The sequence below is a fragment of the Pteropus alecto genome, unplaced genomic scaffold (genome assembly GCF_000325575.1).
Source record: "Pteropus alecto unplaced genomic scaffold, ASM32557v1 scaffold474, whole genome shotgun sequence".
NCBI lineage: Eukaryota > Metazoa > Chordata > Mammalia > Chiroptera > Pteropodidae > Pteropus > Pteropus alecto.
Window position 1 is genome coordinate 54,982 of NW_006434848.1, and position 11,519 is coordinate 66,500.

Sequence of the window (11,519 nt, forward strand, 5' to 3'; positions counted from 1 at the left end):
CCGTAGGAGGAGAAATGCTGGATTACACGATAACTTTAGCTTTAATTTTATGAGAAACTGCCAGACGGCAGCAGCCCCATTTTACATTGTTTCTCCGCGTCTTCACGAACTCTTGTTATTTTCCATTTTTCGGATCATTGTGGGGATGAAGTGGTATCTCATTGTGGTTTTTTTTTTTTTAATTTAGATCAGCCAATCTGGTGTTTGGATTTTATTGGGGATGGAAGTGGCTATTGTAAAGAACAGTTCTTAATATTCGTTTTTAATTTTTAATTTTTATTTTTTATCTTTTAATTATTTATTTATTTATCATTGTGTTTTAACTTGCATCTTCCTGGTGGTGAATGATGTTGAACAGCTTTGCGTGTACTTATTGGCCATTGGTGTATCTCCTTTGGAGAAATTTCTATTTGTCTGCTTTGGTCATTTTTTTAATTAGACTGTCTTTTTACTGCTGTATGAGTTGTTATATATTCTGACACTATATACATGATGACCTTCGTCAGATATATTTTTATAAATATTTTCCCCACTCTGTGGGCTCTTTTCACTTTTGATAGTACATTTTGATGCACAAAAGCGCTTAATTTTGATGAGTTCCAATTTATCTACTTTTTCCTTTGGTTGCTTGTAGCCAGCCACCACTGTAGACCCTTCTGGTCCATCCTCCACACAGCAGCCAGAGGGAGCTTTCTGAGCTTCACTCGTGTCCTCTCCTGCTCAAAGCAGTGCCATCTCTGTGATTTAGAACAATGCTTCTCAAACCGAATATGCAAAGGAAGCACCTTAGAATCTTGCTAAACGCAGACTCCGATTTGGTAGATCCAGGGCGGGACCTGAGAATCAGCAGGCTGGCCACGCTGCCAGGCGATGATGCTATGGCAGTTTGTGTTTTCCCAACATGACCACAGCTGTACTTCCTGCTCCACATGCTTCCGGAACCTTGCACTCCCCCAGAAAGAGGTGGAGCCTATTTCCCCTTGACTTGAACCCGGGCAGGATTTTGCAGTTGCCTTAATGAATGGAATGTGACAAGAGCGACTGCATGACTTCTGAGGCTAAGTCAGACGAGGTGATGTGGTTCCTGCCCGGCTCTTCTTTGAGACACTTGCCTTTGGAATCCACCCTCCACACTCTGTGAAAGCCCAATCTAGCCCACACGGGGAGAGGATATGGAGAGGAACAGAGGCCCCCAGCCAAAAGCCGGCATCAACTGCCGGACATGTGAGCGAATGTCCCTTTGGATGATTCTGCAGTAGCTCATCGTGGAGCAAAGATGAGCCATTGCTGCAGATTGCAGATTCCTGAGCAAAACACATGCTGTCATTGTTTTAAAACAACGGAGTTTGGGGGCTGTTTGTTATGCATCAGCAGATAGCTGTAGCCAAGCTGATACCGTTAGTTTACGGACCTCACTTTGAGTAGCAAGGGAGCAGATCACTAGCTCATCTCAGGCCTTTCGCACAGGCTGTTTCTCTGCTTGTACTCTTCCCATTCTTTCTTTGCTTGGCTCATTTTTACTTACTCCTTCAGTTCTGCCCTAAGAACACTTTCCTGATGTGTCAGCCTGGGCCTGTTGCCTTACCTGAGCCCCCTGAGCCACCTGTTCTTCCGCCATCCCAGCCTTGGTCAGCTCAGCTGTCCCTGTGTGGTGAGAGTTTTCTCCCCGCTCTGTTGGGCTGAGAGCTCTCCAAGGGGACAGGCCGGGGGCTGACTTGGCCATCGCCAGATCTAGCTCGGTAAAATTGGCACTAAGGACAGTACAGGCGGGGCTGGCCACATCCGCCCAGGTTCTCTGAGTGCCACCCCCATCGGTGTCACCTCCATGGTCCAGGCATGGCTCAGAGCAACCCCCACCCAGACATTGGGGGCCACCTGCCAAGTTGTTCTTGCACAATGAACATTCCCTCCCAAGTTGTCCCCTCCAGTCTCCCCTCAGTGCCTCTCTCCAAACCCCAACCTCTTCTCCACCAGGAGACAGAATACTTTGGCATTCATGAAGCATGGCCCAGACCCTGTGGTCATGGAGCCCCATCTCCCCAGCCCTCGCGACTCCCTCAGCCTGGATGTAGTTTCCAAGATACCCAGACTGCCCCAGACTCTTTCTAGAGTCTCTGCTCATTCGCATGCTCTTGGGGTGTCTCTCATCCTTCCCTGGGTGCTGGGGTCTGACTCTCAGCAATATCCCCAGCTGCCCCCAGCAGAGCTCCCAGCAGCCACAGATCTGACTAAGGTTGGCTAAAAGGACTAGGTTGGGGGTGAAACCTGAACTCCAACCACCCCTGCACCCATCAGTCTTGGGGGACTCCACTATACTTGCCTTTGAGGAGGAAATCCCCAAGGACAGGGATGAGCGCCTCTTCTGCCAACACCTCACTTCTCTGGGGACATTGTCACCCCCTCACTGGAAAGTATTTGATGGAGAATTGCAAAATGTAAGCGTGTCTAGTTTTGTGAATTCCCAAATGTCACCCCTGAAGAAATGTCCTTCCTCAGGTCAGAGCTCTCCACCTGCTGTCTTGGGCATCGTTTCTGCAAATGTCAACCTGGGCAATAGTGACACCTGCAGCTCCGCTTCTCCTCAGCCACCATCGCAGATACCCGCCTGTCTCCTGCAGGTGGCGCTGTGACACATTTGCAGCACGTCGGGGAACTTCTGTAAACCCGCCTGCTCATCTGCTCACACCCACATTCTGTTGTCACACCTCTGAAATAGTGCTGTGCAACAGAAGAAACACAATGAGATCTACACACGTGATTTTCAATTTTCTTGTAGTCGTATTTTAAAATATAAGAAGAAACAGATGTATGGCACTTGAAAAGATGCTCTACGTCTTTAATCATTAGGGAAATGCAAATCAAAGCCACAAGGAGATACCACCTGACACCCATTAGGATGGCTATCGTGAAAAAGAAAAAGAAAAAAATGGAAAAAAGGAAATAATAAGCGTCGGCATGGATGTGGAGAAGTTGAAACCCCTGTGCACTGTTCGGTGGGAAGGCCAAATGGTACTGTCGCCGTGGAAGACAAGTCCGGTGGTTCCGAAAAAAATTAAAAATAGAATCACCATCTGATCTAGCAATCCCACTTCTGTGTCTACACCCAAAAGAATTGAAAGTAGGGACTGGAACAGATATTTATACACCCGTGTTCATAGCAGTGTTATTCATAATAGCCAAGTGTCCATGGACAGAAGAATGGATCAGCAAAATGTGGAATATACACACAAGGGGATAGTATTCCGTCTAAAAAAAGAAAAGAAAAGAAAATTCTGACACATGCTATGACATGGACGAACCCTGAAACATTATTCTACGTGAAATAAGCCAGACGCGAAAGGACAAATGCTATGTGATTCCACTTGTATCCGGTTCCTAGAGTGGTCAAATGTATAGAGAGACCTAGAAAGGCGGTTGCCGGGGGCGGTTGCCGGGGGCGGTTGCATCTTAAACAGGCCGGAGGCGAACGGGGAGTCGTTTAGTGGGGAGAGTTTCAGTTCTGCAAAATGAAAAGAGCTCTGGAGTGGATGGCGGCGATGGTCGCCCAACCATGTGAATGTACTTAACTAACACTACTGAACTGTACACTTAAAAATAAAATGGTTAATTTTAGTGTTATGTATATTTTACCACGGTAAAAAAAAAAAAATCTTAAACAGGCGAAATTAGTTTTAGTAATATTTTATGTATCCCTCTATATTCAAAATATTATCATGTCAATATGTAATTAATTTTCAAGATTATTGAAATGTTTGCTCTCATACTAAGCCTTTGAAATTCAGCATTTAGCCTGCACGTTACACTCACACTGTACCTCAATTGGGGCTAGCCAAGTTCAAGTGCTCGAAAGCCACGTTTGGCCAGTGTATGGCCTTGATCTAAAACTTCATCTGCACTCACCTCTGTCCTATTTGCAAAGACCCACATCTCCCCCTGCAATACACCTACAGCTCTTCTGCAAATACACCCACAGTTTCTCTGCAAACTTCCCACATCATCTTCAAACAAGCCCACAGCTCACAGGTCAAACCCTGAATCTCATCGCAGACAACTTCAGAGAAAAGCACTTGCTCAAGTGCTTTTCTCCATTGGTGGGTTGATCTGACCTGCAAATCCCCTCTTCTTTGCATAAATTTGCATCTCATTCATGTGCCAATGGGAAGCACACCTAGAAGGCCTCAGATAGTCATCTCAAAGTCCGGGAGGCCTAGGCTGGAAGTTGAGCAGGAGGCCCCGACGTGTCCTTCCTCCTGCTTCCCAGAGGGCTCTTCATCTTCCTCATCTTCCTCATCTTTCTCCTCCTCCTCCAGAAAGGTGACCAGTTCCTCCCGCAGCGCCCCCATCTTCCTCCTCCTCCTCCTCCTCCTCCTCCTCCAGAAAGGTGACCAGTTCCTCCCGCAGCGCCCCCATCTCCAGCCCCAGGCTGCACAGCTGGCCTAACAGCTGGACATCCACTCTACGGAGGTTCTCCTGCAGGAGGGAAGCGGGAGTCAGGGCCTCGCACCCCAGAGGGCAAGGGCCCCCACAACCTGTGTGGGAGCAAGTCCCAGCTCAAATCTTGACAAAAATTCTTTGCTTGACCGAACTTTTGTCAGGCTCCTGAACCTTCTCCTAGGCCCATCTGTGCATGTCCCTGTAAAATTCAATTTTAGCAAGAACCTCCATCTTCTACACCTGAATACTCTCCCGTCTTACCTGGTCAGGTTCCTCACCCTCCACCAGCTCCCAGGTGATGTCTGATCACCCTGGCCTGCCTATCTACCTATCTATCTATCTATCTATCTATCTATCTATCTATCTATCTATTTCTGCCTCTATTTCTCTATTCCCATCTCTCAATTCCTGTCTTTCAGTCTCTGGTCCTTTCTATTTCCATTCATTCCCACTCATTCATTCATTCAGTCAGTCAGTCATTCATTCTCTCCCCGCCCCAACCCTATCTCTTGCCCCTCCAAACCCCTCACTCACCAGCTCCTCCCAGATCCACAGCAGACTTTCCCTGGCACCTCCAGTGTCTGCCCCTAGGGACACCAGGGTCTTGCCAGCTCTCCCTGCTGGGGGGACGCCTCTCAGGGCCTGAGGGGGTGGGCCCAGCCCCGGGGGCAGCAGTCCAGCCTGCCTCAGCTGCCTCCACAGCTCCATAGTTTCTGAGCAGTGGCTGCCAGGAGCAGGAAGTAGCAAGGTCCAGAGTGACCCAGCCCCCTGGGGATCTGAGGGGTGGGAGGAGTAAAGGGCAGCGGAAAGAGCGGGGCAGGGTCTGAGATGTCGTCCCAAAGTCCATTCTCCAGTGAGAATCAGCAGCCTCATGTGCGTGGTTCTTTTTCCTTCTTTCTTTCTGAAGTCCAACCTCAACTCTGCTCACAAGGGGCCAACTGCAGCCCCTTTGGTGAAGGTCAAACTCCACCCCTCACTGTGCTCTGTATCTGTCCTCATCCTGCCCTCTCCTGGGTCCCTTCCTCCGCTTCTCACCACTGCCCACCGTGGTCCTTGCCTGTCTTATCCACTCAGGCCATCCCAGGGCTCCCTCACCAGTGGGCCTGAGGAGCCAGGAGTGGCTCTCAAGAGAACAATCCCTCAGCCAGGACACCTCAGTGTCCAGGCTGCTGGCCCGTAGCTGAGCAGCCAATTCTGCTCCCTAGAGTTGCCCACAGACATTGTCACTATCAGCGTGGGCCCTGCCAGGGAAAAGGATGGACGCACTGTGGTGTCCCTCTGCTGGAGGCCCTCCATCAGGCCCAGGGTGTTCAGCCTCCATTTGTGTGTCAATGGCTCCTAAGTCTCAGACTCTAGTTCTGACTTCCTTCCTGAGCTCCAGACCCCCACTCAGCATCTCCATCTGGTTCTCTCAGGCATTTCAGGGTAAATGTGGCCCTAACACAGCTCTCCATTGGGACCTACCCCACTGTATTAGTTCCCCGGTGCTGCTGTAGCAAATTACCACAAATTTAGTGCCTTAAAAGAGCACCAAGTTATTCTCTTACAGTTCAGGAGGTCGGAAGTCTGAAGTGGGTGCACAGGGCTGGGTTCCTTCCGGAGGCTCTAGGGGAGAACCTATTTCCTAGCCTAACCCAGCTTCTAGAAGCCACCCGCACTCATTGGCTCACAGCCCCTTGCTTGTATCACTCCAGCCTCTTGCACCTACCATCACATCCCGTACTGCCTGACTCTCCTGCCTCCATCTTATGAGACCTTCATTGATTACATAGGGCCAATCTTGATTATCCAGAATCATCTCCCCATTTCAAGATTTCTAACTTTATCATGTTTTCCCTTTACCGTGTAAAGTAATATATTCACAGGTTTCAGTGACATGTGAGGCGGGTAGAAGGCACATTCCGCCTACCACACCTGCCCTTCCAAAACTGCTACTTCCCCAGTTTCGCCATCTCTCTGAGTGGCATCACTATCCTTTTGGTTTCTGGAGCTGTTGCCTCAAACTTCGAAACAGACTCATAATTCGAGCCCTTCTCACCATTTTCATGGTCCCGTCTCTGCTCTTGTCCGCATTCATCTCTTGTCTGGAAAACTGCAGTAGCCTCATTGCTACCCGCTGCTTCCATCTTGCCCTCTAAGGTCCATTCTCAACCTGGCAGAAATGACCTTACAAAACGTAAATCAGATAGTGACATGTGAATGGATTAAAATCCTACCAGCCCCACGCAGTCAGCTCCCTGCCCACCTCTCTGACCCCGTCTCCCGCCTCTCTCTGCAAGATGGTTCCCACCTCTGGGCCTTTGCACTGGCTGTTCCTCTGCCTGGAACTCTTTACCCCAGACCCTTGAATGGCTGTTTCCTTCTTATCCTTCACCTCTTCCTAAATGTTACCTCTTCAGAGAGGCTTTTGTTGATGGCCCTACAACCCCAGTCACTCCCTATTATATTGCCTGGTTTTATTTGCCTATCGAATACTATCTTAAATTATCGTGCTTATTGTTTCTTATCCATCTCCTCCCTGCCTGGAATGTTGAGTCCCCGAAAGAGGGGCTGGGTCTGTCCTGTTCACCATGGTAACTTTAGCACGCAGAGCAGCGCCTGCCACACCGTAGGTGCTCAGTAAATATTTGTAGAGTGAATGAATGAATAATTCTATCCACATGACTTCACAATGAATCTTCATGCTGAGATCTAGCCTTGAACTCCAAACTGAAACCGCAAACACAGCACAAGACTAGTCTTGAGACGGTACCTCTGTCTCAAAAAAACTCACCACCCACTGGACTTGTTTCCCTTCCCTGACCCTGGTTTAAAGGACCACGGTCAGCTTTTCAGTCACATCATTCCCTTAAAGAGGTAGCGAGTGAGAACTGGAGAACAGGGCAGCTCAGGGGAACTGTGACTGCCATCAGAGGGAAAGAAAGGTACTCTAACAGGAAGAACCTGTCCTTTCCTAAGGACAGGCTACAGAGTCCCATTTTAAGGCCCAAGGGAGAGGGCGCTCTGAGCAATTCCTAAACCCAAAAAGAGTAAAAGGTGTGTGCGCCTTTAAGAGGAAGGTTGGAAAACGGAGGCGGCCTGACGGTAAGAAAACTACAATACAGAGCCGGGTGGGCGGGTTAAGAAAGGACCGGCCCCTTCCGGTGACGTAACACTAGCAAGATGGCCGCGCCCAGGGCAGTAAGTGACCGGGACCCGCAAATTGAAGTCCGCTCTGCTGCCTCTGCCTTCAGAGCCTCTATCGGCGCCCAGGGAGCAAGGAGCGTGGCGGCGCAGGAGGCCTCTCCCTCTAGGCCTCGCGCTGGCAGTGTAGACATGTGGCTGTTGGGGGCCAGGAAGGACGGGTGTGGGTCGCAGGCTGCAGAGGAGCATCAGAGAGGAAGAGGGGGCGGGGATTTAGCGGAGAGAAATCAACAGGGAATCAGGGAGTGCGTTCCGCGCATGGGGAGGGCGGCAGGTGCGGAGAGGTGAATGGGGGTTCACGGACCAGAACACAGGGATCCAGCTCTGTCTTTCACAGGAGGCTCCAGACTCAGCCCCTCCTCTTCTCTCCTCCTCCCCAGTCCCTTCACCTGGTGGCGCCAGTACGGAATGGGAGTACCCTGGGCATCCGTGGCATGAGTACAGTGGCCCCGGAAGGCAATCAGAGGAAAGGGGGGTTACTTCTCCAGTTTCTGGCTGACCGCTTCTATGACGTGGAGGCTCTGAGGGATTACCTGTTCCGAAAGCAGATGTCAAAGGTGCACCAGAAAAATCGGTGAGAATCCCTGGCCTGAAAGACCCTGCTGCTGAGGCCTCACCAGTGAGAACCCAGATCCTGCCCTTGCCACTCCCAGGCAGCACTGTGGCTTCCAATACCCCAGTTGCCAACTTATGTTTTCATTTCCAGCTCACACCCTTTCCGAAGGACTCCAGTTCCAATAGGCAACCTGCCGCCCACCATCTCTTCTTGGGGGTGTCTAGCTGGCACCGCCAATCTAGCATGGCTAACAGCAAACCCATGACTTCCCCGTAAAACAGTCTGCTTACCGCCGAGGCTTCTCCATCCAGTAAACAGCACCACTGCCCACCCAGTTCAGGCCATATTCTGAGGAGTCATTCCTGATTCTCCTCTTTGCTTCTCTGCTCTTCATATCCAGTCCATCAATAAAATACTAGAATATCCCAAATCTGACCAGGTGTCAACTCCTCCACTGTTTGTAGCCTGGTCTGAGCCCCCACTTTGTTTTATGATTGGATTACTGCAGTAATTAACTTGTCGCTTTTTGCCCCCTATTATGGGCCAAATGACTCTTAAAGTAAAATACCACTTTGTTTAAACTCTCAAATGGTTTCCGTTTGCAACTAGAATGAAAGCCAGACTCCAAAACCTAAAACTTGGCCCCTACTGAGCTTTCAGACCTACTGGGGACTCCCCCTACCCTGCCAACATGGCTTCCTTATTGCTGTTTGTTGGACCATCCTAATTTGAGCCTCTGACCCTTGCACTTGCTGTTCCCTTGGCCTGGCAGGCTCTTGCCTTGACCTCTGCATTCCTTCTCACCGCTCAAAGCTCTGCATAAGTGTCACTTTCCTCCAAGAAGCATTTCTTAACAGCAAATCTAAATTAGCCTGCTCCATCCCCACCCCTGACCCAAGCCACTCCTAGTCAGTACCTATATTTTATTTTCGTCATGGAATTGATACTCTCTGCAATTTGCTGTTACTTAGTAGTTTTGTTTCTCCCTGTAAAATAACTTCACAAGGGCAGGGACGGTTATCTGCCAGGGACCACTGCCCCCCAGTGCCTGGTACTTAATGGTACTCAGTGAATATTTGCAGGCTGACTCAGTCTGTCTGTCTGTGTGCCTGTCAGTCCTGGTGCTGTGGACTCTGACCCTCTCAGCAGCACCTGGGTATGGAGGTGGGTGCGGTACTCCCCGAGCCTCACCCTCAGCTGCTGTTCTCTTGGCAGATCGTTCACCTACATCAAGGAGCAATACGGCCCATACGTCGCAGGCGCCTATTTCGTCCTGAAGCAAGGAGGCGCAGTCAAGTATGACAGCAAAGGTGTCAAAAGGGGTGTTAAGGGAGGCAACCTCCATGACGGACCTTAGAATGTGTCTCTAAAGGCCCTGGCTCTTCGGTCAGGCAGGCTTCCCTGTGCGTCTCCAGGTCTCTGCCCCCTATAGGCTGTGGCTTGGGGCTTGGTCCTGAGCTTCAGTTGTATCATCTATAAAAGAGGATGGTAATTGTATCTAACCTACAAACACATTTTACGATCTAAACACAGCAAGGCCTGGCATAGCACATGTGCTCAATAAATGTTTCTTTTCTTCCTTCCCCATTTTTTTCCCTTTTTTATTTTTTTTCAGGCAAGGCAACCCTTTGTTGACCTCACAGATTGCAAGGACCTTGTCAGCTTACAACCCCTTATTTTTATTTTTTCACCTACAGCACCTAGTCTTCCTAGGTGGTCTCCCATCCAAGTACTAACCAGGCCCGAATCCAGCTTAGCTTCCAAGATCAGACAGGATCAGGCTTGTTCAGGGTGGCATGGCCGTAGATTTTTTTTTTTTTTTTTAAATGCAATTCATATAGACTTCATCTAACTCTCATCTTTGTTCCAATTTAGAATTTTACTTGGTTTGAGCACTTCCTCCAGCACCTTCCTGACAAACAGTGTACATGTCTGAAAATGTCTCAACTTTAACCTATCTGCAAAGATTCTTGTCTTATATAGCTTTTTTCCTCTTATCAGGAACCTCTCAGCCCTCAGCTTCCAGGTTTGTAAAACTGGCCAAACATTCCATCTTTGATGGGATTGTCAGGGGGTCCAATGAGACCAGACTTGTAAAGCCCTTAGAACAGGGCCTGATGTATAGTAAGTGCACAGACATGTACCATCTCTGTGTCATACAGGGCTGGGGAGCATGTTCGAGTTTGGAGGCCTGGGGAGGGGAGGGTACCTGCTGACACTCCCTCTCTCCCTGTCCAGGTTCCGGGGCAAGGAGTGGATCCGGTCAAATGGGCGTGGCCACTCCACTCTGGAGTTCTTGCATTTCCAAGCGGTACCCGTAGAGGCTGTCGATGCCAGTGACTGTGCCATCAACTACCAAGGCCTGGACAACCTCTGTAAGTGGGGCGGGGCAGGGTGGGTAGAGCGGGCAAGGCTCTCCACTTTCTCTTTCAGGGTGGGCTCAGTCCCCCTCTCCCCCCTGCAGTGGCCCTGAAGGAGCTCCAGTCCCTGTCGCTGCAGCGCTGTCCCCATGTGGATGACTGGTGTCTCAGCCGCCTCTACCAGCTGGCCGACTCATTGCAGGAGCTCTCGTTGGCCGGTTGCCCCCAAATCTCTGAACGGGGCCTCGCCTGTCTCCACCACCTCCAGTGAGACCTCAGCTCAGCCTGGGCCCTGAGCCAGGGTGGGGCTCCCAGCCAACTCAGGGGACAGTGGGAGGGGGCAGCTGGTAGGCCCCGCCTCCCTGCCTCCATGGCAAACCTAGCGTTTGTGGTGGGTAAGCACAGTGAGCAGTGGCAGTGAGATCCTGGGGGAATGAAAGGGCTAGTTTTTCTTCCTTTTGGTTTTAATGAAAACTCCATGATTTTTATACTGTTCCAGAACTATAGGAGCCAGAGGTGTCTATTTGCAATTAACACAGTGGATTTCATGTGGCTGGACAGCTCTAATGTCTCCTGGACAGTTAGATTTTTATTTTAGGAATCTAAGGATTGAATGGGTGCACACGCTCACACACAGACGCTGTCCTTATGCCAGCCTCCCCTCCTGTCCCCCAGGAACCTCCGCAGGCTGGACATCTCAGACCTCCCTGCCGTGTCCAACCCAGGCCTCACTCAGATCTTGGTGGAGGAAATGCTGCCCAACTGTGAAGTTCTGGGGACCGACTGGGCCCAGGGCCTGAAGTCGGGGCTGGAGGAGCAGTCTCGGGACACAGCCAGCCCCATGCCTGTCTAGCTTACCGCCCCCTCCACGTCAAGCTGGATCTGGCAGAGCTGTGTTTAGTGTCTGACGGTTCTCCATACTTCTGGCTTCCAGCTGGGCTCACTCACCGTGGGGGCTGGGGTGGGATGAGGGGTGTGGCACTGCT

At 50.3% G+C, this 11,519-nt stretch overlaps 2 protein-coding genes and 1 pseudogene across 9 annotated transcripts; 1 reads left to right on the plus strand and 2 right to left on the minus strand.

Annotated features, from left to right (window-relative positions):
• Positions 1-4,121: 4,121 nt before the first annotated feature.
• Positions 4,122-5,142, minus strand: ERICH4 (glutamate rich 4). Its single transcript, XM_006910701.2, has 3 exons — positions 4,969-5,142; positions 4,338-4,470; positions 4,122-4,273 (listed from the first exon to the last, which is right to left on the minus strand). Exons 1-3 carry the CDS (start codon positions 5,140-5,142, stop codon positions 4,179-4,181), a joined length of 402 nt encoding a protein of 133 aa, XP_006910763.1. The 3' UTR covers positions 4,122-4,178.
• Positions 5,143-7,205: 2,063 nt separating this feature from the next.
• On the plus strand, positions 7,206-11,513 carry DMAC2 (distal membrane arm assembly complex 2). Of its 8 annotated transcripts, none has more exons than XM_015588426.2 (7): positions 7,206-7,518; positions 7,998-8,191; positions 9,389-9,483; positions 10,175-10,199; positions 10,412-10,548; positions 10,638-10,800; positions 11,209-11,513. In XM_015588426.2, the coding sequence occupies exons 2-7, from the start codon at positions 8,052-8,054 to the stop codon at positions 11,384-11,386; spliced, it is 738 nt and encodes a 245-aa protein (XP_015443912.1). In that variant the 5' UTR covers positions 7,206-7,518; positions 7,998-8,051; the 3' UTR covers positions 11,387-11,513. The 8 variants fall into 8 exon arrangements, with proteins under 8 accessions (XP_015443912.1, XP_015443910.1, XP_015443915.1 ...); XM_015588424.2 differs by lacking the exon at positions 7,206-7,518 and adding an exon at positions 7,567-7,614; XM_015588429.2 differs by lacking the exon at positions 7,206-7,518 and adding an exon at positions 7,567-7,614 and having other exon boundaries at positions 10,638-10,835; positions 11,209-11,348.
• On the minus strand, positions 9,862-9,981 carry LOC112478889 (annotated as a pseudogene).
• Positions 11,514-11,519: the final 6 nt, after the last annotated feature.

Coding starts and splice junctions, on each gene's coding strand:
- ERICH4 (XM_006910701.2), bottom strand. CDS start 5,142: ATGGAGCTGTGGAGGCAGCTGAGGCAGGCTGGACTGCTGCCCCCGGGG. Junction 4,471..4,968: donor TGTGGATCTGGGAGGAGCTG/GTGAGTGAGGGG, acceptor TCCCTCCTGCAG/GAGAACCTCCGTAGAGTGGA. Junction 4,274..4,337: donor GGAGGAGGAGGAAGATGGGG/GCGCTGCGGGAG, acceptor AAGATGAGGAAG/ATGAAGAGCCCTCTGGGAAG.
- DMAC2 (XM_015588424.2), top strand. Junction 8,192..9,388: donor AAGGTGCACCAGAAAAATCG/GTGAGAATCCCT, acceptor TTCTCTTGGCAG/ATCGTTCACCTACATCAAGG. Junction 10,200..10,411: donor TCTCAGCCCTCAGCTTCCAG/GTTTGTAAAACT, acceptor CTCCCTGTCCAG/GTTCCGGGGCAAGGAGTGGA.